The sequence below is a fragment of the Chelmon rostratus genome, chromosome 21, assembly GCF_017976325.1.
Source record: "Chelmon rostratus isolate fCheRos1 chromosome 21, fCheRos1.pri, whole genome shotgun sequence".
NCBI lineage: Eukaryota > Metazoa > Chordata > Actinopteri > Chaetodontiformes > Chaetodontidae > Chelmon > Chelmon rostratus.
Window position 1 is genome coordinate 13,965,546 of NC_055678.1, and position 25,979 is coordinate 13,991,524.

The 25,979-nt window shown below is 42.5% G+C and overlaps 2 protein-coding genes across 4 annotated transcripts; both read left to right on the forward strand.

Annotated features, from left to right (window-relative positions):
• The first annotated feature begins 1,029 nt into the window (after window positions 1–1,029).
• Window positions 1,030–13,268, forward strand: top2a (DNA topoisomerase II alpha). Its single transcript, XM_041962323.1, has 35 exons — window positions 1,030–1,168; window positions 1,892–2,038; window positions 2,262–2,352; window positions 2,464–2,527; window positions 2,702–2,847; window positions 2,997–3,094; window positions 3,189–3,401; window positions 3,776–3,949; window positions 4,274–4,375; window positions 4,522–4,659; window positions 4,750–4,888; window positions 4,991–5,148; window positions 5,397–5,522; window positions 5,756–5,866; window positions 6,342–6,447; window positions 6,591–6,700; window positions 6,881–6,973; window positions 7,057–7,171; window positions 7,281–7,402; window positions 7,852–8,000; window positions 8,150–8,381; window positions 8,482–8,616; window positions 8,761–8,961; window positions 9,091–9,286; window positions 9,483–9,574; window positions 9,657–9,806; window positions 9,898–9,981; window positions 10,124–10,330; window positions 10,451–10,571; window positions 11,143–11,310; window positions 11,666–11,846; window positions 11,937–11,992; window positions 12,088–12,207; window positions 12,414–12,646; window positions 12,771–13,268. The coding sequence occupies exons 1-35, from the start codon at window positions 1,151–1,153 to the stop codon at window positions 12,912–12,914; spliced, it is 4,740 nt and encodes a 1,579-aa protein (XP_041818257.1). The 5' UTR covers window positions 1,030–1,150; the 3' UTR covers window positions 12,915–13,268.
• A 1,500-nt stretch (window positions 13,269–14,768) lies between these two features.
• On the forward strand, window positions 14,769–18,075 carry LOC121624869 (gap junction delta-3 protein-like). Of its 3 annotated transcripts, none has more exons than XM_041962819.1 (2): window positions 14,769–14,787; window positions 15,802–18,075. In XM_041962819.1, exon 2 carries the CDS (start codon window positions 15,882–15,884, stop codon window positions 16,743–16,745), a length of 864 nt encoding a protein of 287 aa, XP_041818753.1. In that variant the 5' UTR covers window positions 14,769–14,787; window positions 15,802–15,881; the 3' UTR covers window positions 16,746–18,075. The 3 variants fall into 3 exon arrangements, with proteins under 3 accessions (XP_041818753.1, XP_041818752.1, XP_041818751.1); XM_041962818.1 differs by lacking the exon at window positions 14,769–14,787 and adding an exon at window positions 15,143–15,269; XM_041962817.1 differs by lacking the exon at window positions 14,769–14,787 and adding an exon at window positions 15,231–15,360.
• The last annotated feature ends 7,904 nt before the right edge of the window (window positions 18,076–25,979 follow it).

Genomic DNA, 25,979 nt, shown 5'->3' on the forward strand with positions numbered 1-25,979 from the left:
ATCCTGCAGGATTATGCAACTAGCATATAAGGCTTCAAAGAAGATGGTAAAGCTTTAAAAAGTGCCATAGCTTGCATGATATGCCAACAACAAAGACAGGCTTATGAGTTAGACATGAACAATTTTATTATGGAACAGAATTAAGTTGTATGGACACACTTGAGAAAACAGACTGTAGATATTATGTATAACACCAAATGCATATGCTTATATAAACCATCAGTGCTCTCTGAGCTGTACTGTATGTTAGTCTTAACAAATAGGCAAAGGATCACTTTGAGCACTACCTCTCTCTCTCTCTCTCTCTCTCTCACACACACACACACACACACACACACACAGAGAGAGAGAGAGAGAGAGAGAGAGAGAGAGAGAGACATAAAAACCAGCAAGTGTGATAAGGGACTGTTTATGGTTAATTGGAGGATATAATTTCATGTTCATTTTAGCTTAATGTCTTTTTAGTTATTACATGAGACACAATCTAGTCAGAAATGTGATGAGGCATAGAGGCTTGTTTATTAAACTGTGCGTTTAATAATATCCAATTAAACCTTCTGGAAGACTAAAAAGATTTTTAAGCAATAGGGCTACACACTGTGTTTGTGCCGTACATACAATGCTGCAAACGATTTAATGCATATGGAGTTTCAGGGTGCTTAATATCCAGTGAACTGTAGCCATTTTTATACACAGGACGAGTGTTTCATGAAGAGCAATAACAACATAATTTGTTCCATTTTTAAGCTCTTTCCCTGGACGTATTTGTGAACACGTATATTCTGTGTAATTCTTTTCTTTCTTGGGAAGCTGATTGGTCATAAGACACAACATGGGCGGGCTTATGCCTCTGAAGCGATCGATGATTGGTTGCTTTTCAGAAAAAAGACGGTTTTAAGTTTCTCATTGGAGAAAAATCCTCCAACGGCCCTTCGTTTGATTGGTCAATATAGCAGGCGCGAAAGCTTTTCCTCAAAGTTTTGAATTTTCAAACTCTGGTCTTGATGTACTGAGCGACTTCACGTTTTCGTACAGCCAGGTTGTAGTTATTATAAGGAGATAGCTGGGAGGTGGTTAGCTAGCGTGATTCTTAAACCTAGTCTATAAGTTACTGGAAGCAGGTTTAAGTAATAAATATAAGATAAGAAGAATGGCTGAACCACTGAAGGTAACGTTACTGTCACCTTGATATTTGCTGTTTGCAGATAACATTACTGCTAGTGTTAGCTACAGTGAAACTTAGCAACGGTTTAAGTTAGCAAGCTAGCGTCATTTAGAACAACATTAATGTTAACCCAGTTATCGTTAGCGATGTATGCTAACGTTCTGATGGTTCGTTATGTTAAAACGCGTTATGCAGAATGCACTGGTCAAGAAAACAACGTTTGATGTGTCCCTGATTGCAACGTAAATACTCCTTCCGAGACACACGGCACATTAAATGTGATGTAGGCCCATACATTTTTAGAAACCATGTTAATGTTATGGTCCACATTAGCCATTTGGTTAGTTAGCTGGCGTAAATGCTAACATTGCATGTCTTAGTGTCACGTTTCCTCTTAAGAAATAATGTCATCCGTGTCACAGTAACGTTCACTATAGCGTTGCAAAAACGATATTAACTAATATAGAATCAACGTTAACTTGAATTTAACCGTTTAGCTAATACTGTTACGTTAGGTAATTGGTGTGGAAGACCCGGCGGAACTTATATCAAAATGTGACATAACTTATTATATTTATTTAAACTTAAATCTAAAGTTTGTAAGTAGACAGCCATGACTTCTTTGGTCAGCCAGATAACTTGTAACACAAGTGGAACTCCTGCTGCAGTTTTGACTGTAGTGCTAGAAAATTGACATGAAAGCTAACCCTGTGTCCTTTGCTGCAGACCTTCTTTCAAAACAAGCCGGTGGAAAAGACGAAGAAAGATCCTAAACGTCTGTCAGTGGAGAGGATCTATCAGAAGAAGACGCAGTTGGAGCACATTCTGCTCAGACCAGACTCCTACATCGGCTCTGTAGAGCCTGTCACCCAAGTAAGAATTCACACACCAATGTCTTTGAAATTTATGGCTTCTCTAATGAACCTTCATTGATTTTAAGTGCTGTGTGAGGGCGGACCATTTTAGATATTTTTGGAAGAATTTTGCTCCCACTGCAGAGTTGCAGGATGTTGATTTGGAGAACAAAGCATTAATGGTTCATATTATACAAATTTATGCATGATCTTTGTGGTCACTAATTGACAACTTTCTTTAGCAAATGTGGGTGTACGATGAGGATGTTGGACTGAATTGCAGAGATGTGACGTTTGTGCCCGGGCTTTACAAGATTTTTGATGAGATCCTTGGTGAGTAAATGGCTCATAATTTTAGATGCTGTATGATGTAAATCGACAAAATGTTGGCCATCCCATGGTGGTCCTACTATACTGAACTGTTTTTTTTTTTTCTCGCTACAGTAAATGCAGCTGACAATAAACAGAGGGATAAGAACATGTCCTGCATCAAAATTGGGATTGATGTGTGAGTACTGTTTAATGTGCATGACCAATTAAGGTCTCAAAATATCTTATAAGCCTACCACAGTGTCCCTTTACTTACAAGTTTTCAAATAGCCCCTGCTCATATTCAGCTCAACTGCTTTCCTCGCTATCACCAGAGCACATAATGAAATGTGGGTGTGCATTTTCTTTTTAGTGAAAACAACACCGTCAGTGTGTGGAATAATGGGAAGGGTATTCCTGTGGTGGAGCACAAGGTGGAGAAAGTCTATGTGCCTGCTCTCATCTTCGGACAGCTCCTCACCTCAAGTAACTACGATGATGACGAGAAGAAAGTCACTGGTGAGTTTTTTTAATTAGATAATGAATAACTGCATAGACTCCACTATAAGAGCAGAGATTACACAACCCCCCTGTCCAAAAATAAAAAATAAGGGAGGATTGGCATTATGAACATAAGAACCATCTTCATACCAATAATTGTTCTTTAGGTGGACGCAATGGATACGGTGCTAAACTTTGCAACATCTTTAGCACAAAGTTCACTGTAGAGACTGCCTGTAAAGAATCAAAGAAGACCTTCAAGCAGGTAGGAGGGAGAATCAACCACATCTGCTCTTCTGAAATCATTGTTACTTGTAAAGGAAACATGTCATTTTACAGTATGTCTATGCTTTCCACAGACTTGGTATGACAACATGGGCAGAGCAGGGGATGCTAGCATCAAGCCCTTTGATGGAGAGGAATACACTTGCATCACCTTCAGGCCAGATTTGACTAAGTTTAAAATGAGCATTCTGGACAAAGACACAGTGGCTCTTATGACCAGGAGGGCCTACGACATTGCTGGCGCCTCCAAGGGCCTCCGTGTGTTCTTCAATGGCAAGAGGCTGCCAGTAAGTTACCATGCCATTTCACTTTTCTGTTTCCCACGTTCCGTCTGGTGCCTTCTGCCAGCCACCTAAATTTCAGCTATCACTTACTAAATGAGAAATTAATTTTATTTGTTTAAATATCCTTAATTACATTCCAAATTAACTTCAAATGTTGCCAAAAAAATGCAAAGATAGCTGCTACAAACACAAATGATTTAAAAACCCTTTTTTTCCCCCAAAGCCTTTTCTTTTTTTTTTCTTCAGGAATTACCCCATCACTCATCATCTGCCATTTTTAATTGCCTTCGTATTAAGTTTTAACTCTTCTTATTTTACTGATTACTTGCATAAATCATCACAATTAAGACTAAGACAACCTTGCTCTTGTACTCCAGGTTACAGGTTTCCGTAGCTATGTGGACATGTATGTGAAGGACAAAGTGGACGAGATTGGCAATCCTCTGACTGTCCTCCATGAGGTTGTCAATGATCGCTGGGAGGTCTGTCTCACCATGAGCGAGAAAGGTTTCCAGCAAGTCAGCTTTGTCAACAGTATTGCTACGACCAAGGTAACGTCACAGAATATAAGATCTTCTTACTTATTGTGTGTGTGGCTTGTGACCTCCATGCCAAACCAATTATTAAATTTTTCTCAGATGTCTGTCGGAATACTGAGTGCCAATTTTAATTTTAATCTTACTTTGTCAGCCATGTTTAAATTTTCATCTTAGAGCACCTAAGAAGCATTTTAAGTCGGACTGAACTAGCAGGCCAGGTTCTTTGGCAGCTAAGTACATGTTTGGCTGCTCTCCCAGCCACTTTGTGTCACTACAATCAAGACTTATGACATTTATTCTGTAAATGGCATCTTGTGTTTGTCCTCTGGACCTTAGGGAGGGAGGCACACAGACTATGTGGCTGACCAGGTGGTTAGCAAGCTCATCGAAGTGGTGAAGAAGAAGAATAAAGCTGGGGTGGCTGTCAAACCTTTCCAGGTACAGTCATCTTATTGTAGCCTCCCATCTGAAATTGTCGGATTCCATTTGTGTCACACGGCAATCCAGAGTAGCTGAGTGGAAAGTATTCCAAATGTTCACTGCTAGTAAAACTCATGAGTTTCCTCTACTCACTCTTTTTCCAGGTGAAGAACCACATGTGGCTGTTTGTCAATTGCCTGATTGAGAACCCCACCTTTGACTCTCAAACCAAAGAGAACATGACGCTGCAGCAGAAGAGCTTTGGGTCCACTTGTCCTCTCAGTGACAAGTTCATTAAACAGGTGCTAATGGAAAAACCACAGGCATTCTTGCCCTCAGAAGTGTAATCATTCAGTTTTCACTAATTGCTCTTCATTTTCTGTTCTCCACAGGCCACATCCTGTGGGATTGTGGAAAGTATCATGAACTGGGTGAAGTTCAAAGCTCAGTCCCAGCTCAATAAGAAATGCTCAGCTGTTAAACACACAAAAATCAAAGGGGTGCCTAAACTGGATGATGCCAATGATGCAGGTATTGTACACCATGTTCTTTTTCCCTTTTTTTAATACAGTCTTGCCTTGCGAGAAAGCAAATTAGCTGTCACCAGCCTGCGGTAACCATGTTCTCTGGCAGGTGGGAAGAACTCCATCGGTTGCACACTGATCCTTACTGAGGGAGACTCAGCCAAGACACTTGCTGTGTCTGGGCTGGGAGTGGTTGGCAGGGACCGCTATGGCGTCTTCCCTCTCAGAGGAAAAATGCTCAATGTCCGGGAGGCCTCACTCAAACAGGTTAGGCCCATTGGCATTGTGATCATAGTCACTAGATGGCAGCTGCATGTGTCCATGGTGAATGCCAGGAGGGTCATAGAGATAGATTTGTATTATTTACTGTATCTTGACACGTATGTTTGATTAGTATCTCAGAGCACCAGCGTGACAATGGATTCAGTCATAGAAAACTGTATTTTGCATCATCTCTCTGTGATGTAGTTTGGCAAACAGCTGAGAGTGAAAATTTGTTCGGTCTCCCTCATCAGATTATGGAGAACGCTGAAATCAACAACATCATTAAGATCCTCGGCCTCCAGTACAAGAAGAACTACAGCGACCCAGAATCCCTCAAGAGTCTGCGTTACGGCAAGATCATGATCATGACAGACCAGGTGCTGCAGTCAGCAGTTTGATCTTAGTCATCTGTTTTACTTTGCTTTTTAGTAAATTAATAATTAAATTCATCATTTTATACTATTTTTTTACTATTGTTTTTGTGCTGTCAGTCACCCACTTCATTATACTGTAGGTGTAGTGCCACATGGAAAAGGTATTCATCTTTAGCTTTATAGATTACTTTACATTAATTCGAGTGGACTCTACTGTATCCCTGTGATTGTGACAGGATCAAGATGGCTCCCACATTAAAGGCCTGCTGATCAACTTTATCCATCATAACTGGCCATCACTGCTGCGCCACAACTTCCTAGAAGAGTTCATCACTCCCATCATCAAGGTATGTAGTCTCACCAAACGTCTTACTGGAACCACAGGATATTTGGGCTGTGGTTGACAAGTTATTTTGCTTGGAGTAACTCAGGAGTATTGCTAGATTTTGTTGTTTTTTCAATTCATGTAGTTACCTGGAAACTTTGGATAGTAGTTAAATCATTCAGTGTTTTAGCAAATCGTGTGGGGAAAAAAAAAAGGTGATTTCTTGCCCTGATAGAGGTCCTCTCTGAGTAGTCTGCTTGAAATTGCAACAACACTGCCATCTAATGTCAAATCCCAGAACACAAAAACTGAATTGAGTTTTAGTTTTAAAGGAGAGCTGCTGTTGCATTTCTACCAGTTATACCAAAATCACACTTTTCATGAGTCCTCTTTGGTGATCATATTCTACCCTTATTTAACCACTTCTTTAAACATGTTAACCATCTAAAGGTAAGACAACAGGAGGTGACTGCACACTTGTCTTTCCCTCTCTTTAGGTGTCTAACAAGAAAACTCAGCTGTCTTTCTACAGTATCCCTGAATTCAATGCATGGAAGGAAAGCCAGCCCAACCATAAATCTTGGAAAATCAAATACTACAAAGGTTTGTCATAAACCCCTGTGTGGTAGTAAAAATGACAAAGTAAGCAACCCCTCATACTTGGACAATGTCATGGTTGTATTCTTGCATGTCCTTATAATGCTATATTTAATAGGTTCTCTTCCCCTGTGGTCTTTGTCCATCAGGTTTGGGAACCAGCACATCGCAGGAAGCCAAGGAGTACTTCTCTGATATGCAGAGACACCGTATCCCATTCAAGTACTCCGGACCTGCAGACGATGAAGCTATCACCCTTGTAAGTGGTTCCGCATCATCTTATTCCTCAGCCAGTGTGATCTCGGTGGGATCACATCAGATTTTATCGTCGTGTATCCTGCAGTCCCAGGATACAGTATAAGCTATTTCAGAATTTCTGATTGGGATGTAATAAGTAGTTGGAGTTTCAATATCAAAATCTTGCGTTATTTTTGCCCAGGCCTTTAGCAAGAAGAAAGTGGAAGAGCGGAAAGAGTGGCTGACCAACTTCATGGTCAACAGACGCCAGCGCAGGGAGCACAACCTTCCTGAGGTACCATCCTAATATTTAGTAAACTTGATGTGCTTTGCTGATGGTTTCTGTTCAGTTTGACTGTATCTTTGGTCTCTTCACAGGATTATCTGTATGGTCAGTCCACCGCGTCCCTTTCCTACAACGACTTTGTTAACAAGGAGCTGGTGCTTTTCTCCAACTCTGACAACGAGAGGTCAATCCCCTGCCTGGTGGACGGTGTGTGAATTGATTACAGTCACCAAGGACACATTTATGACTCCTAAGAATTACTGCTTGTTCGGTGCAAGAGTGGTCTAATGTGCATCTTCATTTGTGCGTTTTTCAGGTCTGAAACCAGGCCAGAGGAAGGTGCTGTTCTGTTGCTTCAAGAGGAATGACAAGCGGGAGGTGAAGGTGGCCCAGTTGGCTGGCTCGGTGGCTGAAATGTCAGCCTACCACCATGGAGAGGTGAGATGACATACAAATATACATATACATGTACATATGTTTACAATGCTGAGGATGTTTTTGGTTAAGTTGCTAAGTACCTCTCTGTGTTCGTCTTTTTAGTATATAAAGGATGCTTTTGATGTTGGAATACTGCCAATTGTTGTGTTCATATGTGGGCAAAAGCAGTTTGCTCTTTCTTCTTCTATTGCATATTGTGTGTCGCTTGCCTTCAACTTGTACATAGATTTGAAGTTGATACTGTCACCTTGGCCAAATCTTCTGTAAAGCCTGACCAGATTCATAAAGTTTCTAGTCAATAAATGTTATTAGTTTGGAGGAAAATGGATGCAAACAGCCTCTCATAGCCAATTAATATTATACCAACTGTTCCTGGTGAGCAGTGCTAGTTATATTCAGCAGTTTTGATAATACTATTGATTAAATCTCCTCAATTCTTGATTTTTCAGGTCTCACTGATGATGACCATTGTTGGTTTGGCCCAGAACTTTGTGGGAAGCAACAACTTGAATCTGTTACAGCCTCTGGGTCAGTTTGGAACCAGGTTGCATGGTGGCAAGGACTCTGCCAGCCCTCGATACATCTTCACCATGCTCAGGTCAGCAGCCTCTTTACAAACTACAAATAATCAGAAGCTACAGGCCTCCCACACACACTTCTTCAGTTTGAGGATTTGGAGAGTTGATTTCATCAGCTGACGTAGTTAGAGATTCACTCCAGAATTTTCCCCTCTTTCTGTCCTTCCAGCCCTCTTGCCCGCCTTCTTTTCCCAGCTGTGGATGACAACCTGCTCAAGTACAACTATGATGACAACCAGCGCGTCGAGCCGGAGTGGTACATGCCCATCATCCCCACTGTGCTGGTGAACGGCGCTGAAGGCATCGGCACAGGCTGGGCCAGCAAGATCCCCAACTATGACATACGAGAGATTGTCATTAACATCCACCGCATGCTCAATGGCGAAGAACCTCTGCCCATGGTGAGGACAGGACATGGCTGTTGCTGCTTTCTGAGATCACTGTCTTCTGGTTTACAAATCAGACGATGAGGTTGCTTTTTTTTTTTCTTCTCTCCCATAGCTTCCTAACTACAAAGGCTTTAGAGGCACAATTGAGCAGGTGATGGACAACCAGTACATGAACAGTGGAGAGGTGGCCATCATTGATTCCACCACCATTGAGATCTCTGAATTGCCTGTCAAATCCTGGACACAGGTTCGTCACTGAAGCTTTGTCCTTCCTGTTTTTCCATTGTGTTCAGCATGTTCAACATAGACTCAAATCAAATTAATTCTTATTCATTTTAAGTACTTTTGAGACCATTTAAATTACCTCTCTATGTTATTCTCTGTGGTCTAGACCTACAAGGAGAACGTGCTGGAGCCAATGTTGAACGGCACAGACAAGGTCCCGTCTCTGATCACGGACTTCAAGGAATACCACACCGACACCACTGTGCGCTTTGTGGTCAAGATGACGGCAGAGAAGCTGCAGGAGGCGGAGGCTGCTGGCCTCCACAAAGTCTTCAAACTTCAGAGCCCCCTCACCTGTAACTCCATGGTAATGGCTGATACGCATAGGCACACATGTGTTCCGGTGACAAGATGAATCAAGTCATCTTGTACCATTCTATAAAATCTCAAGCATTTCTGAAAAGCTTACGCTTATTTGTTTTTTCCCCTTTTTAAGGTTCTGTTTGACCACGTAGGCAGCCTGAAGAAGTATGAGTCTGTGCAGGATATTCTCAAGGACTTCTTTGAGTTGAGGATGAAGTACTATGTGCTGCGAAAGGACTGGTTGGCGGGCATGCTGGGAGCAGAGAGCGCTAAACTCACCAACCAGGCCCGCTTCATCCTGGAGAAAATCCAGGGCACCTTGGTCATTGGTGAGTAGCTTGTCACAATTTTTGTTCAAAGCACACACTGCTTCAATTTCATTTAAAAGATGCAAAAAGTTTTTTATGCGTTACTGCCGTCTGAAAGCAAGTTATGCAATCCAAGTTTTAGTCATATTTGTGCAGACCTAGACTGTGTCTTTATTTTCCTTGATCAAAAGTATTAATACTGTCCATCTGCTTGTAGAGAACAAGCCAAAGAAAGAACTGATTCGCATGCTGCAGCAGATGGGCTACGACTCAGACCCAGTCAAGGCTTGGAAACAGGCTCAAGAGAAGGTAGGGCACGGTAATGAGGAATGCTAAATAATCTGCCCCCGCCTGAGCAAATAACATTATGCATTTGTGTTAATGCTCTTAGAATGAGGAGGAGATGGAGGATGAACAGGAGGAGGACGAAGCAGAGAAGGAGGACACCAGCGGACCAGACTACAACTACCTGCTGAGCATGCCCATGTGGTTCTTGACCAAAGAGAAGAAGGAGGAGCTGTGCAAGCAGAGGGATGCTAAGGTCTGATGTTCAGCTATGCTTTCAAAAACACTTTAGATCGATCCTGTCTTGTGCAAACTTTACCTTCTCTGACCTAACTGGTGTTCTATAGCTGACAGAGCTGAACACCCTGAAGAAGAAGATGCCAGCGGACCTGTGGAGGGAAGACCTTGCTGTTTTCTCCGAGGAACTGGCGGTATTGACTCTTGGCTCATAGTTTTATAAATATATGTGCTTGATTCGTGAGTGCTCATGCACTGATCCAAGCCTCTGGTTACATTCAGGGTTGTTAATGTTGAAGTTTTGCCTCCTGGATAATCTTCTGATCTTGTACCCAGAACTTGGAGGCAAAAGAAAAGGAGAATGCCACCATGCCTGTTAAAAAGGGGACAGGGAAAGGCAAAGCATTGAAGGTGAAGCAGGAGACTCTGCCCACGCCACAGGGCCGCCGTGTTGTCCCACGCGTTACCAGCACCATGAAAGCTGAGGCTAACAGGAAGGCTGATATTAAGAAAGGAGAAGGCAAGAGAGGCAGGAAAATCAAGGTAATGTCTTTTCAAATTCAAACAAATCACACTAGACAAGGATGTTGTCTGTCAGAATCAAAACTGATTTGTGTTGTAGGAACTGAACTGAAAGCGACATTTTGCTGTCTGTAATTGTAGAGTGAAGATGTAGTGATCAAGATGGAGTTTGGTGAAGACGCTGAGAACGCAGAGCCAAGCGAGGAGATTGGCTTGGCTGCACGACTGAGCAAGAAAACTAAAACCCAGGCAAAGGAAAAAGGTAAGAATGATCACTGTGGAAAATGTTACAGTGACACATTTTGACTTGATTTTTATTTGTATTTTTACTTCTATAATCATTTTCCTTGTCCTTTTCAAAAATACAACCAGTAACCAATGGCTCTTTAGTCATCTGTAAACTTGTTTCCTTCCACTTTGAGATTTTGTTTATTGAGTTCAAGTTTTGCCACTCATTGCATAAAAGATATCGTAAGATAAGAGGGTGCCCGTCATAAGTGTTTATCATATCTTCCCACAGTTTATCATTTTTACAGCAGTAATTATTCCACACGTTTACCGTGATTACAAACTGACTGGGGAATGGTGTCACACTGCTTGAGCTAGCAATAGTATAAAGTTTTTGTCTAAAGTTCTGTTTGAAGCTATCATTACCAACAGACTGTTAGCTATTATATTCTCACAGCGGGTAGTTAAGGGTGCCTGGGATATTAGAGCATTCTCAACAAACATCAGAAATACTAACAGTGAATGATTAATTGGTAAATACTGTATGTAGACCTACTGTACTGAAACTTCAATGCATTTTAATTGAAGATAACACTTCTCTACAGCAGCGTCAAAGACAAGCAAACAGAGCACTCTTCAGTTCAAGGCTGTTGGCAAGAAACCAAAGAAGAACCCGTGGTCGGATGATGAGTCTGACAATCTGTCCGCCGACAGTGAAATGGAGGCAGAGGAAGTGGTTGCCCCCAGGGAGCGCGTTGAACGCAAAACTAAAGGTGAGTCAGCTAGGTGACCCTGACCCCAACATCACTGATTGACACGGGTATCTACAGTTATGTTTCCCATCTAATGTCCTCCGATTAAACAACACAATTGTATCTGTTTGTCCATGCATACCCAGACTATCTGGCAAGATGTAATCACTCCAGAAATGTTTGGGATTTTAAATTGAAGCACTGATACAACGCATTTCCTGAAGCAAACTGGCTCTCTTATCTCAATTTGCCCATAACAGATCTACAGCCAAGTGATTAAGAACTCTAGCAAAACAAACCTCTCATCCTCTAATTTGTAACCCTGCAATACATGGCAGCATGCCTGAATCAAACCCTCTGTTGCCTATTTTTTAAGGTGCGGTGAAGTACAGTATGTCCGACAGCGAAAATGAATTTGATGACTGGGGGAGGAAGGATGCTCCAAAACGTAAACCTGCTATCAGTGATGATGATACCAGCTTTGCCCCAGAGCCCACCACCATGGCTGACAGCGATGTGGACTCTCCCGCCTCGCCTGCCAAAGCTCCACAACCCACGTGAGTATAAAGATGATGGTGTATAAAAGCTTCTTTCACATCAAGGCTTTTTTTATTTACCTTACATCAAATTTCATCAACTCTACACAGGAAAAAAGTGGCAAAGAGCAAATCAACAGTAAAACGAGCTGAAAGCAAGTCAAGCTGTAAGTATTTTCATGCAACATCCGTGTGATGAGCTGGACAAATGCTGGACCACGGGTCCGAGGTGTAATTATTTACTCTTTGCGGCACTTTGCAGCTCACTCAGATGATCAGCTGCCCGCATCCAAGGCTGCGGTTCAACGTAAAACCAAAGCAGCTGCGCCCAAGAAAGCTCCTGCTGCCAAGAAACCAGCTGCAACCAAGAAGAAAGCTGCAGGTATTTAGCCTGTTCGCCCTAATCAGGAACAGCTTGTCTTGGTTTCTATGTTGAGCCAACTGAAGAGCAGATGATGGTTAAAGTTTAGAAGTTTTGATGTTGCTGTTTGGATTTGTTTGCGCCTGATGGTTAAAGAAAAATGAAAAGCATCCCTCCCCAAATCTGTAGAGTTATCATGGTTTGTTTTACCGGTTAATTTCTCATAGATGTGAAACAGCCGTCCATCCTGGATGTTTTTTCTAAGCCCAAACCTTCATCCAACACAACGGCAAAGAGGGTCCCTTCCTTTGACTCCAGTGACTCCGAGGGTGAAGTCAAAGCTCCAGTTACAAAGGCGAAGCCCGCTTTGAAACGGAAACAGGCCGTCAGCGACGACTCCGACAGCAGCTCAGACGACCTCATGTCACGCCTCAAGGCCAAAAAAACTGCCGGCAGCAAGGTCAGTTATACTGAATTCTCATTTCAGACAGGTCTTTAGGGGTTAAAGGACCACAAATTATTTATGTGCTTGTTTTAAGTCACTATGAACACCTTTGCATAGCTGAATATTTTCTCTGTTGTAGAAAACAAAGAAGCTGGCCGATGACAGCTTCCAGGTGTCAGACCAGGAAGGAGTGTCTCCCATTGTCGTGGCACCACGGGACAAGCCCTCACGTGCCCGGAAACCTGTGGCCTACAACCTGGATTCAGACTCAGATGAAGACTAAATCTTTATTAGTTTTTTAGATTTTGTATGAAGAACAGGTTCTTAAGTAATACATATAGTCTGTGCTAGTATCACTTGAACTGCTGTTGCATTCACACTTCTGATTGTAGAAAGAAAAAAAATCTTTCATCCTGTTAAAGAGCAAGAGTTAAAAAAAAAGAAAAAATGTTTATATGGGCAGGTACTTTGACCCCACTGTACCTGTAAGTCGAGTTTCAATCTTATAATTGCTTCCTCTTACATTTCTTGAAATGTGTTTTGTAATCCACTTGTTTGTGTTTTGTCTTGTCCTGTAAATATTTCAGTGGCTTTTCATTTTATGCCTTGAAAAATAAAGCTAACTTGTTTATATACAGTTGTGTTCAAATTAATAGCATAAGCATTTCTTCCGGATAAGCAGAAGAAAATGGATGGATGGATAATAGCAGTCATACCGGTATTCATAGTATTCACCAGTAGTCATACCACATCACTAGGAAGATAGATCACTGTTTTTGTAAGAATTTTAACTTCTACACTGCAAGTAAGTTTCTAGAAGGTTTAGTAAAGGTATAGAAAACCAACAGACCCAATTGGCATGACGTGCATGCTGCTGATTCTGTGAAACTGAGTCATTAACTAAAAGGGGTGTAGCAGTGGTGAGTTCACGTAGTGAGGTCATTCTGTGAAAAAAAAGGTGTTAAACAGGTGGCCCTCATTTAAGGATCAAGGCAACTGACGCTGCATATGCCGGCTGTGCATTTGTCCTTGAAAAACAGTAATTCAAAAATGAAAAAGGCACCACTCATCCGTGGGCAAGATTCTTCTCAGAGGTGCTGGAGCTGAACTAAGGCAACCGCACACTCACAACTCTGTACACTCATCAATTTATTACAGCAAGCTTTCTGTCTGTGACCTTCTTCAGGCATGGACACTGAGTGAATGTGGCTGTAGATAAGGCCATCCCTTCACTCGATTGCATAATGCCAGACACCTGTGTTGACATGGCTGAGGCTACAAGGATATCATGGGGATTGTAGTCCAGCTTAAAGACTTGTAGTCCTACATCAAATACAGCCTTAGACACAGGGTCTACTGAAACCAAGAAACATAAATACATTGAAATTGAAAAACAGTAAAATGTTCACAAACACTGTTCAGAAGAAGAGCGTTCTTTGAGTAAGAAATTAATAAAAGAGGGGAAATCCTATAAAGAAGTGCAGAAAATGATAGGCTGTTCAGCTAAAATGATATCAAACGCTTTAAAATGGCAGCCAAAAGCAGAAAGGCGAGGAAGAAAAAGAAACGACTATTCGAATGGATCGGAGAATAACCAAACTGGCAAAGGCTCAGCCAATGATCAGCTCCAGGAGGATCAAAGAAGATCTAAGGTTGCCTTTGAGTACTGTACCAGCTACCAGCAAGAAGCCCCCGCAAAGTCCCATTGTTAATAAAAAGACGTGCTGAAGTGGTTACAATTTGCCAAAGAACACATTGACAGGCCTAAAAAGAAATGGTGTAATAATTCGTGGACTGATGAGACTAAAGTTGTTCTTTCTGGGTCTAGGGGCCACAGACAGTTTAAAATAGAATGTGCAGTGTCCCCAATGCATTTGTGTTCATTAAAATACAATTTATTTGAAGAATTTGGACGTTTACTCACCTTTTCTAAACACACCTCTATTATTTTGAACACAACTGTGTGTGCAGTGTGTTTGGAACAACGTGAGTTGCATGACAGGATTGCCTTAGGGCTAACGTGTCATGAAATGTGTCATTGATTTTTGTCTGTACAAGTCGGGATTTTAAGCGTTATGGGAGGGAGACGCATCAGCCACACCAGGTAGTTAGACTGTAGTGTAATAGGGGAACAGGTCATTTGGAAGTTTGGATGGGTAAGTAACGTTTTTTTTTTTTTTCACATCAGGTGGGCGGTTTTTATTCACAAGTTGAGATATTGATCACTGAGGTTTGGAACCGAAAGAGAATGTTTGACACAACAGGTTCAAAGTCAAATAGCAGAAACAATCGTAACACTTTTATTGCTAGTTTTAATGAGTAAATGATCAATCCACATGTTTTTACTGCTAACTGAAAGAAGCACAGTCCATGTACAATTGAGAGGGTGCTTTAAGCTGGTTGCTCTGTGATCAGGGAGATTTGGTGCTACAGCTTATAACAGATCCTTCCTGCCATTTAGGAAGCTCTTTGAAAAGCTCATCAAGACTTTGCCTTTCTTGGGTAAACATCACTTCTGTCTGGGACTCTTGATGAGAGCTGATTAGGACGTAGCAGGAAATTCCTTCACTTTTGCCGCCCTCTCAATTATAAGCACGGCCAGACCTCCATCAAATGCCATTTGGACAGAGTGAGGAATGTAAGTTGACTGGACACAATTTTAACTTGTTTGAATCTTCCTTTGTTTTATCTGAAGACATACAAGAAGGATTTTAAAGTCTTTTAGAGAGGTTTGTATCATATCTTTGCATCAGGTAAACGAAACGCCTCAGGCTGAACCTGTTTCGCCATCTCGCTGCCACTGACTCGTCTGAAACGCTGCATCTGAGTAGAGTTTCGGACCGGCAAGTAGCTCAACCAGTCAGTGTACTTCCACAAGTAGCAACCTGATGGAGAATGCATTCATAACTGTGCATGCTGTCACAAGGAAGTTGAAATATTTGGAGAACAACAGTCGTCATACTGTGCTAGGCACACATAGACCAAACAAAATTAGCCATAACTGGAATCTTATTGTGGGATTTGACTGTTTTCTCTTGCAATGTCTTTAAGATTATCTGTTAAACAAACCTAAAGTGAAAGTTCTGCAGATTGTCCTCGGTTTGGCCTCGCAATGAGTCATGAATTGGAAACAGTAAAACATATTTTTGTTTCTCTTTCTTTTCAACCAGACTCGGCACTTGCTCTGAGGCAGGCAGGCGGATAGATCTCCAGACTTTCAAGAAACCGTACCCAAGACAGCGCTTCAATCATGGGGGAATGGGGCTTCCTGGGTGGGCTCTTTGACAGCCTCCAGGCCCACTCGCCGATGCTTGGTCGTTTCTGGCTCTTACTCATGCTGGTCTTTAGGATACTGATCCTGGGAACTGTTGCCAGTGACCTGTTTGAGGATGAACAAGAGGAGTTTGCCTGCAACACCCTCCAACCGGGCTGCAAACAGGTGTGCTACGACATGGCCTTCCCTATCTCCCAGTATAGATTCTGGGTGTTTCACATCGTCCTCATCGCCACACCTTCCTTGGTTTTCCTCATGTATGCCATGCATCACCATAACAAGAGGACCACCCACTCCAGGTTGGGCCCAAATTGTAGCCAGGACTACAGAGAAGACCTTCATTTAAGGAGGCTTTACATTGTCAACGTGGCCTTCCGTATAGTGGCCGAAGTTGGCTTTCTAGTTGGTCAGTGGCATCTGTACGGCTTCAAGGTGGAGGCCCAGTTCCCCTGCAGCCGCTTTCCTTGCCCCTACACGGTGGACTGCTTCACCTCCCGCCCTGCAGAGAAAACAGTCTTCCTCATCTTCTACTTCAGTGTCGGGGTGATCTCAGCCCTTTGCAGCTGTGCTGAGCTTCTCTACGGCTCCATGAAGTGGTTCTGCTCAGACCGGCACCACGTCGCCCTGCAGCGCTCCTGTGTCTGCGAGAATCTGCACAACATCAAGCAGGAGGAAGAACAAGAGAAGAAACCAAATGGAAAGACCGTGTCAGAGAGTACGACCAACAGCGTGAGGCTGAAGGGAGGATCAGTGAGGAGCAGCGGAAATAGAAAGGTCTCCAGGTTCGGCCAGAAGCACAAGAACAGCAAATATGTGAGCAGCAGGGCACTCATGGTGTGAGAGGGCCATGATTCAAACATCTCAGTCCCTCATTTTCATCTAAAGGTTACAGCGATGTTGGCAGTTCCTGGACACCATTGGAGCTTCTATCATGGGAGACATTATAAGGAAGTTCTTGGGAGACAGTCATAAGAACAGGAAATGAGTAAAGACAAGTCCGATGATGATGACAGATGCATTGACTTGTTTGGTCTGATGAATCAATGCAGACCAAAAAGGCCTTTGGATTACACTTGACAGACTGATTGCTGTTTTGTCTCATAGACAATCGATCCCCTCTGTGAAAGCCTTCTAAAAGGAAAAATCCACCATGAACAGCCGTCGGTGAACACTGTGCTAATTTTTTTTCTACGTAGTTCTGTGATATGTATGAGGAAAATGCTGATATTCCCAACAGCCTCATATTTTCCATCTGCCATTATGCATTTGCATCTCCTGCACTAAGGTACCTGCTCGCTAGGCCGCTCTCACATCTGTACGGTTACACAAAGCTACTTCTGGCAGTCAGTTAGCTTAGCACAAAGACTGGAAACAGGGGGAGGCTGCTATAGCCTGGCGTTATGCAAAGCTAACAAAATCCTCCTATCAGTACTTTTTTACCACGTTATATCCTTTTTAATCCACACAAAAATAAGCGCAAGAAAGTATAAAACAATACATTATGGTGAACTGTTTGGCAGAAGTAACTTTTTGGAGCTAGCTGTTTCCAGCCTTTGTGCTAAGCTAAGCTATCTTATCATATTTACAGAACTGATATGAAAGTTTTCTCATGTAACTGTCAGCAAGAACGCAAATAAGAATGTTTCACAAATGTCAAACTATTTATTTTTGTGACAGTTAATAATAGATAATAAGATAATTTAGATTCTCATAAATTGTAACTAATGACTTGTTAAAAAAAACCTGTGGTTGATTGGACAGTATGACCTTACCTTCTAGAAAACCTAACTCCATTTATTAACAACTTATTATTGGTATTTATAACCACATTATTACCAACTAGAAACTCTGACCAACAGGGTTTTTTCCTCAGTTTTGTAACCCCTCTACCAATGGTTTATACCATTATAATGTATCATCACTGTATAACATCCATCACATTGTGACCATGACCAGGTCGGGTAACGTGCTGATTTTGAATGACTGTTGTTTGTTTGTTTTTTTTAATAAATTATAACTTTAGCTTGAATGTGATTGAGTGAACAGAGACTGCTTTTCACTGTTGTGCACCAAGAGCAGCAGGAAGGTTACACTGTTTTTTTTTTTAATCTTTTGCTACGTGTGTCTTTCAGATGAATGAATGAATAAAAAACTGCATACTTCTCAACCTTCTGCAAGATAAATCACGTTTCGTCCTGATGTTTTCACTTTTTGCCATATCAGAAACAAGCTGAGAGGCATTTCTCAAATTCACTGTAGCGTAGCCTGTTGAACACGAAGCTGCTTGTGGCTTTGTTCATTCTGCGTGTAGGAAATTCCTTTCTGTTTTTCCTATTTTTAGCATAGAATGTCATGCTGTGATGCCACTCTGCTCTAAGTTGCATCATCGTCACCATTCAATCCAAAGTTCCCCTCCACTCCAAACCGTGTTTGCAAGCTGTGTTTATGATCAGGATTTGTGATTTCACAACTATTGGAAGCCAATGTTTGCCTAAATTGCCATCATGTTGATTTTTTTTTTCTCTTTTGCATGTGTGTTCAGAAATTCTGGATTTTTCAGTGAGAAGGAGTAGTGCTTTTAAGATTTTTTAACTGGTTAATTGAACTTTTTGAGGGGGGAAGAAACCATATTAGATCCAAATGATTATTTAAAGCACAATATTTTATATGTTTTACAACATGTCTAGATCAGCTCTTTAAGACTGAATGTTTTCTTGATCTATGAGGAAATCTTTTTGACTTTTTAAATGGACTTTTAGGCTTTTTAATACTACAAATACTTTTAAACTGGAAGGACTTCACGCTCATGTTAATTTGATCTTGAGGAAACCATTATAATGGCTGCATCGAAACATGAACATACACCATGAAACCATGTGAGAATCTGGATAAAACACCACAAATTCATTTACAGGTGATTAAAATGTTCTGTAAGAATATTTGGAAAGAAACAACAAAAAACTGTTGCATGCAAGCAGCACCTCACCTCCCCTGCCTTCTTCTTTTCAGTTCACTTTATCAACAGTAGGTGGCAGCAGTGGAACAGTCAACCCAGCTCTCATCTTCAATGAGATGACTTCATTTGTTGCCCCAATATTTTAACAACAGCATCCACGCTTCCAAGTCACCGGGGGCTGATTCCTTCATGAGATGGCTGCATGATACCGCGGTTGTTGATGCCTCCGTTCAGACTGAAACATTACAGCGCCTCCCTCAGCCATCCAACCTTGAGAAAAGCTCATGGCGCCACGTCAATTGAATCAGCTAGTTCTTGGTTTCTCTTGATTACTGCCGTGTTTGCAGCGAGCGTTCTCTCAGATGAAGAAAATGTGATTGTCGTTTGAAGACTTAAGCACTCGCAGATGCAAGTGGCTCATCTAAACACAAAGTCATCTCAATGCACTCCAAAGAAGCTTATTTTTGACTCAAAGATTCCTCCCAGAGACACACACACACACACACACACACATCCACACGCACCCTTCCTGCTGTTCCCTGGACGCATCATATATGCAGATTGCAAAGCGGTGCAGGCTCTTTGATGTGCATAGAACAGAATTCTAGATGTGTTTTATATAACCACTCAAGAGGGAAGGCAGGCAGAGTCGAAGAGGATTACCGTCAAAACTTTCCCTGTTTCCTTTTGTCTGCCTGCCTTGCCTACCTTTTCATGTCTGCCTTGTCAAACTGGAAGAGTGCCTGTTTCTCTCTTTCTATCCCTCCTCCTCTTCCTCTCTCTCTCCCTTCTTTCTCTTTCTGTGCCTTCTCATACTTCGCTCTGTCTTTTCTGAATCTGGGGAGGCCTCGCTGCTGGAGTCTGTCTCAAAGAAAATGTAGGTCATCTGTTTTCAGCGACTCCCTTCACACCAACACGGAGAAGGAGATGGAAGTGATAACGTCTTTCTCTGCGCCCCCCCCCCACCACCACCACCACCTCCCTCCTCTTCCTCCATTCTCCCTCCACCTTGAATGAGACACTTAAGGGGCTCCCTGTGCCCCCGTGGAGGCTCTCTCAGCACACACCTGGCTGACTGGCAGCTCCACATGGAGCGTCTCTGAGTCTCTCGCTTTCTGCTAAGTCACGTAGGGATGACACTTTGCAGCAAGATGTCTTTTTCAAGGGGGGAGTCGAGAATCATCTCTTCTCCTGTTTGCTTTCTCTGCTGCAAACACAGTATTAACAGCTCACTCTGTTGCATTGCTCTTTGATTTGGTTTATTTACGGCACAGTGCCCAGTTCTAAGCAAATCAAGCTGCTTGTTTATTGGCCAGAGCTTTGCTAACTTGGTCCCAAGTGATGCTGATTTCAGTCCCTGTAAGTCAAGACAAACATAGCTGACTTGCTCTTGTCAAGAACATATGAAAGAAAGAAAAAAACCCCACACACGTTATAACACTTCATTGTTCCACATGCTGTCATTTCTCAGTAATTTGCAAGGAGGTTTCTTGGAAATAACTGTTTAATTTGTGACTAACGATTGAAAAAAAAAGGTACCCACGCAGTTTCAGGAAATTATACATTTTTGTTGATTTCCAGATAATTTTCTTTGAAAGAACTTCTAAAATGTTAATAGCTGGAAAATCTGGCTCAAGTAAATCTTCATTTTTCCCTGTTTGTTGAACTGTAAGCTTGCCTGTAAGTTGCAGCTACGCAGAATCTTACATTTATGCATCAGCTGACCTGCTGTGTTATAATGGTGCTGAAACCGAACTAATTTAGCTAAAATGAGGTTATGATAGCAGTTATTTGGTAGTGTAGCAACTGAACACTGTTTCTGTTTTCCTTATTTTCCTTATAATTAGCACCACATCTTTTACAAACAGCCACCTAAGAAATGACAGCATCACTTCCTGTCTAGGAAATTAATAGGAAGCTATGGGGCATGTAAGAGAAAGTGTTCCCAAAACAATTGCAGAATATGAGCGCTGGTTCATGCTGTGCTACCCTGCATTCTGCTTCATGTCAGCATCTACCTCCTTATACCTACAAACCCCTGCCCTTATGTTTCAGTGTCGTGTTGTATTCATCTAAAATTGGGGCTGGATTAAACCACTAGGGGACCCAAGGGCAAAACTAAGCTGTGAGCACCTGTTGACCTCCCTGTTCCTCCCTCCTCTCCTTTGAGCACCCATGAGGTGCACACATCAGACAGCACATGGCAGTTCCATTATATTTTGCCCAGAGACCTAGAAACCATCAAATGATTTTATTCTGGAGTACTTTCCTGCCCTGCCTTCGCTGTGTGTCAGTTACTGTGTGGAGAACACTGTGGTTCATTTAGCAGCTCAAAGGCCAGATATTTCCCTCGGAGGTTGGTGGAGACCAAAAACAGAGCAAAAAGCCAGTGAGTTCTGGACCTTTTTTTTAGTTAAATGAGACGGTCAGTACCACTCTAATGTCTGTACAGTAAATTGAAATTACAGCCAGCTGCTAGTTATCTTAGCTTTTCAGTCTGGGAAAAAAAAAAAAAAACAAACACTAGCAGCACAAATCAACAAATGATATTTCCTATGTTTTGTGATCTTTTTAGGTATCGGTAGGCAAATTGTGTTCGCTTTGGGCAGAGTTAGGCTAGCTGTTTCCATCTTATATGCTAAGATAAACTAACCGGCTGCTGGCTCACTGGCCCCATCTTTACTGTATACACATCACACTAGCATTTATTATCTCATTTTAGTACGACATCAGATTCGCTCCTTTAAGCTCCCGGTGCAAGGACATCACACCACAAACATCTTATTGCCAACAGAAAGCAGAAAGTTTGATCGACCCTGTGAAAGTGACCTTACAGTGTGAAAGTAACTTTACAGTGTGAATGTGACCTTATAGTGTGAGTGTGCAATTATAGTGATAATATACAACAAAAGCTGTATGAATGTCTCATATGTGACCAAACACGTGCTGCTGTATTGGAAATTCAGCTTATGTAACTGTGACCTGTATGACCCTCAGCAGTGCTGACGATGCCCTGTGCATTACTGTGCGTCCTTGCTGACCTCTGGCCTGCAAACAGCCAGCCACAGAGCCGCAGGCCAAGGACAGCTTATATCTCCCTCCTCGCTCAGAGCTGCTCAAGCGTGCCTCCAAGTTTGTGGCGTCACCAAAGAGCTCAGGTCACCGCACATCACACCTCGTCACTTCTATCTCCTCCTCCTCCTCCTCCATCTGTCGGTGCCCTCCCTCCCTCTTTCCCTTGCCACAGGGCGCACTGCGTGAATGCCGCATTTACAGTGAAATATTCTTGCTGCCTCTTTTCCTTTCTCTCATTTCTCCCTCCATCTGCTTTCTTCCTGTTTTCCCTGCCCGGGGGGGTGGGGTCGCAGTGTGAATGGTGCACCGTCATCTGAACTCGTTTTCCCTCCCCTTCCTTCTCTTCTCTCTTTCTCTCAAGGAAAATATTGTGTAAAAGCCTCTGGGCTCGGGCCACTAAGCCATGTTGCATATAGTGACCAGAGAGTGAATGAGCTGACTGCTTTGCCCCTGCTGACACAATAGCTTTGTTTGATGACGATGATGCTTCTTGGCTGCGCTCTTCGCCCAGTGCGGCAATGTGTTTGACGGCGGTAAAGTAAATTGTTATGGTTCATTTGTAGCTTTGTGCAGGCTGCACATGTGGGTTTGAGCAACTTCTTTCCAAAACAAGATATTGCCTGTGTTACTGAAGTGCTGAGCCAAGAACATCAGGTTGCAATATTTTCCAAACAAGAATACACAGTCTTTTGAGAGACTGCATTTGGTTCTGATTTATCTTTTTCCAATAATTTTTTCCATCTAGTGTGCACATTTTTGTGAGAAAAGGATGTGAATATTCTTTTGTGATGACTGTACCCACAAATGGCTGATGGGGTGGACAGAGTGCTGTAATGATGGATAAATGGATGGATGGATGGAGGTAAAGTTGCGAGGTTGAGCACTCTCCCCTGGTTTCTGTCAAACCTCCATCGGTGCTCACTTGTTTTGGATGTCCTTGTGGTCCTCGTGGGAGATTACTGTGAGTGTGTGTGTGTGTGTGTGTGTGTGTGCACTCAAGTGTAGGTACTGTGTGTCCTTGTGAATTTAAACCTGTGTGTGTGTGTGTGTGTGTGTGTGTGTGGTTCACCCCATGTGCACAGAGCTGTCCAGACTGGTGTGCTCAGCAGTCGTGCTCGGCTGCACACTAACGCGATGTGACAGGGTAGAAATACCAGTACCGGCCGCGCTCTCGCCCACCCACCATCACACACACCAACTCCACCCGCCACAGCCGTCACCCCCTCCTCACTCCCTCATCCCCCTCTCACTTCCCACTCCGCCACACCGCGCCCACACGCCATTGGCTGTCTACTTCCGTCACTCCACGTCTTCTGCTCGGAGACAGAACCATAAGCCCTCCACGTTCTCTCCCTCCCCCCGCCTCACCCCAAAAGTCCTTCCCCCGGTTTCTCCTGCTTACCAGCAGCATTACGTGGGTTCCTAACATGCATCAGTGAGTGACATAGTTTCAAATGGGACATATTATGCAATATCCCATTATGCAACGCCACATTTTTATATGTTCATCTGCCCAGCCTCGCGAGACAAGTTCTTTCCTTCTGCTTGGCTTTCTTTCTCTCTCCTTCTTTCAGTATCTTCCTGCTGGTTGGTTGGCTTCCTAAACGATGAACCAAGGTGACAGTCACAGTAGGGGACGAGTCATTTGACATTTTAAGGCTGTCACAGTTTGAACCCTGACCTCTGTTCCTTCACAGCTGGCGAGCTCATGCTGATAGGACGAGGAGAAATTTAAATACCACGCTATGTTCTCGTCTTAACATCCTGATCTGGACGAACAAGAGGACACCTTGCTTTAACCTTCAGCTACAGTATCTGGAGAAAGTCATCTTATCACGTAACACCTTGCTCCATATTTACACCATTACACATTTTCACGCCTGGATGCTGCTGGATAAAAGCCCACTGGGCTCACAGCTCTCAGTGCCTTGCTCAAGGACATTCCTGCCGTCCGATATGTTTTTTAGTACTTTACTTCTTCTGTCGATCAGATTAAATTTAATGTTTTTTGCTGCTGTCAAACTTGCAAGATACACTCTTCATTGTGATCTTGATGAATTAAGTAGAGTCATTATTTAGAAGTTGGACGCCTGGGAAATACTCACACTTACGATATTAGATTACCACTTGAGGAGAAAACTTTATCACTGCTTCAAGCAAGTCGTGGAAGAGGTGCTCGGGTAAAAACTGCAATGACAAAAAGACAGGATGTACAATGAAAAGTAAGATGTCGCCCCTTCATGTTACACACACATAAAACATATATACAGTACAAATACTTGAATTGGAATAGAATAGAATAAAATAATATATGCAGTTATTTATATGCATACCTGTATGTGCATATATACATGGATACACACTAGAAAGTATGTGCAGAATGTGTTCCAATGCTGCACTGAAGTATTATTAGCGAAAGGTACTCAAAGCATCAGAAGTAAAAGTACCCATAATTCAGACAGATAGCTCATCTGACTGCTACACTATTAGATATTATGTTATTGGATGACAACGAAGGATGCATTCATGTGTAAATATCACTTTACTGTTGTAGGTGGTCACCGTGGAGATAATTTGAACTATTTCACATACTGTTGGATAATAGATAGATCATTTTTAACAGTGCATGATGTTTTATAAGCTCATCATATATTTTCTATTTAAAATCTTGATATATAAATTAACTAACTCTGCATATGAAATGAAGATGGTAGAGTAAAATGGCTCATTAGACTTTGACGTATAATCAAGTATTTGTACATTGCTGAACCCTAAGTAAAGAGCACTTTTCACCACTGTTGATGAGTGTGAGCATGTGAGGCTGAGAGAGATGGAAAAAGGAGATTAAGGCCAGAGAGCAGACAGCATTACCCCTGCCCCTCGCCACTTTGACCTTTTATACAGAACAATCTATATTAAGACTGAACGTCATGTCTACATCTTCTTTCTGCATCACTCTCCCTCTCACCTGTCCTCCTTTCTGTGGGCTCACGTGCTGATTCTCACCCTCCTCCTCCACCTCTCCTCCCCTCTTTCCATGCTGCACATTTCTCCATCCTCAGGGAGCCGGCTGCATGCAGAAGCATTGTGGATCACTGAGCTTCCAGAGACTGTCTCTAAAAATTGCACCATTTTTCCACAGAGCGTTTTTCCAAAGGGCCGAGAGGGACAGGCGGCTTGATATGATGCTGCAGATCCTGGTTTAGAATTTGTTCTGCGAGCTGATGGGTGAGGTTCTGATGCATTATTGATCTAATGTGATTTATTTGTCTTCGTCTCTGATTATTAAGTCACATTTGGGTTTTAAAGGCATTTAAAGTTGATAGTTTTGGGTCTTACTATAATGCAATGTGGATTTGCCCCAGCCTCAATCATTTTCAGTATATGAAATGTGAGTATTGATGGATGCAGAGCACCTCTTTATCAGATTTCATCTGCAATAGTGTAAGTTTCACAGCCTTACAGCCCTGGAGGCATCCATCTTGGATCTTCTCCAGTCCAGTGGAGGCGTGGGGGGAAGCCTGGTGGAGACTACATTTTGGCTCCCTTCCAGTCCAACGGGCATAAAGCAGGCCTCAGAGGCTCCTGGGATTTCCCTTTACACCAAACCCCTCTGCCCTCCATTAACCAATTAGAGGAGAGAATTGCTTAACTGGACATATAAAAGACTGCGAGCAGGCTGTGGGAGCAGGAATAAATCAGGACTAACGGGAGTCAGGGAGAAGTACCATGACGAAGTAGATGACGGAGATAAGGGACAGGGAGGAAGTGTGTGTGAAAACTGTGAAGTGCTGATATAAAACACAGAAAATATCATAACATCGCCTCCCTCTGCTCCATTGCATCTGATTCATCTGCCGCGCATTCCACACTCCAGCACGTGTCGCCGAATACACAGGCCTGATAGATGTTTATGAGCTAATGTCAATTTTCTTCTGTGAATTTACTGTCAGTGGGTGATGAATGCACTCAATATCACTGGTTATTCATCTCATATATTCCCTGCAACAGAACAGAACAGCGTCTCTTATTCACCAATAGGT

Bases quoted from the DNA above. Each gene is read 5' to 3' on its own strand.
- top2a (XM_041962323.1), top strand. The intron at 6,701-6,880 runs GTAAGTGGTTCC...ATTTTTGCCCAG, and splicing joins ACGATGAAGCTATCACCCTT to GCCTTTAGCAAGAAGAAAGT. The intron at 12,208-12,413 runs GTATTTAGCCTG...AATTTCTCATAG, and splicing joins AACCAAGAAGAAAGCTGCAG to ATGTGAAACAGCCGTCCATC.
- LOC121624869 (XM_041962819.1), top strand. From the start codon at position 15,882: ATGGGGGAATGGGGCTTCCTGGGTGGGCTCTTTGACAGCCTCCAGGCC.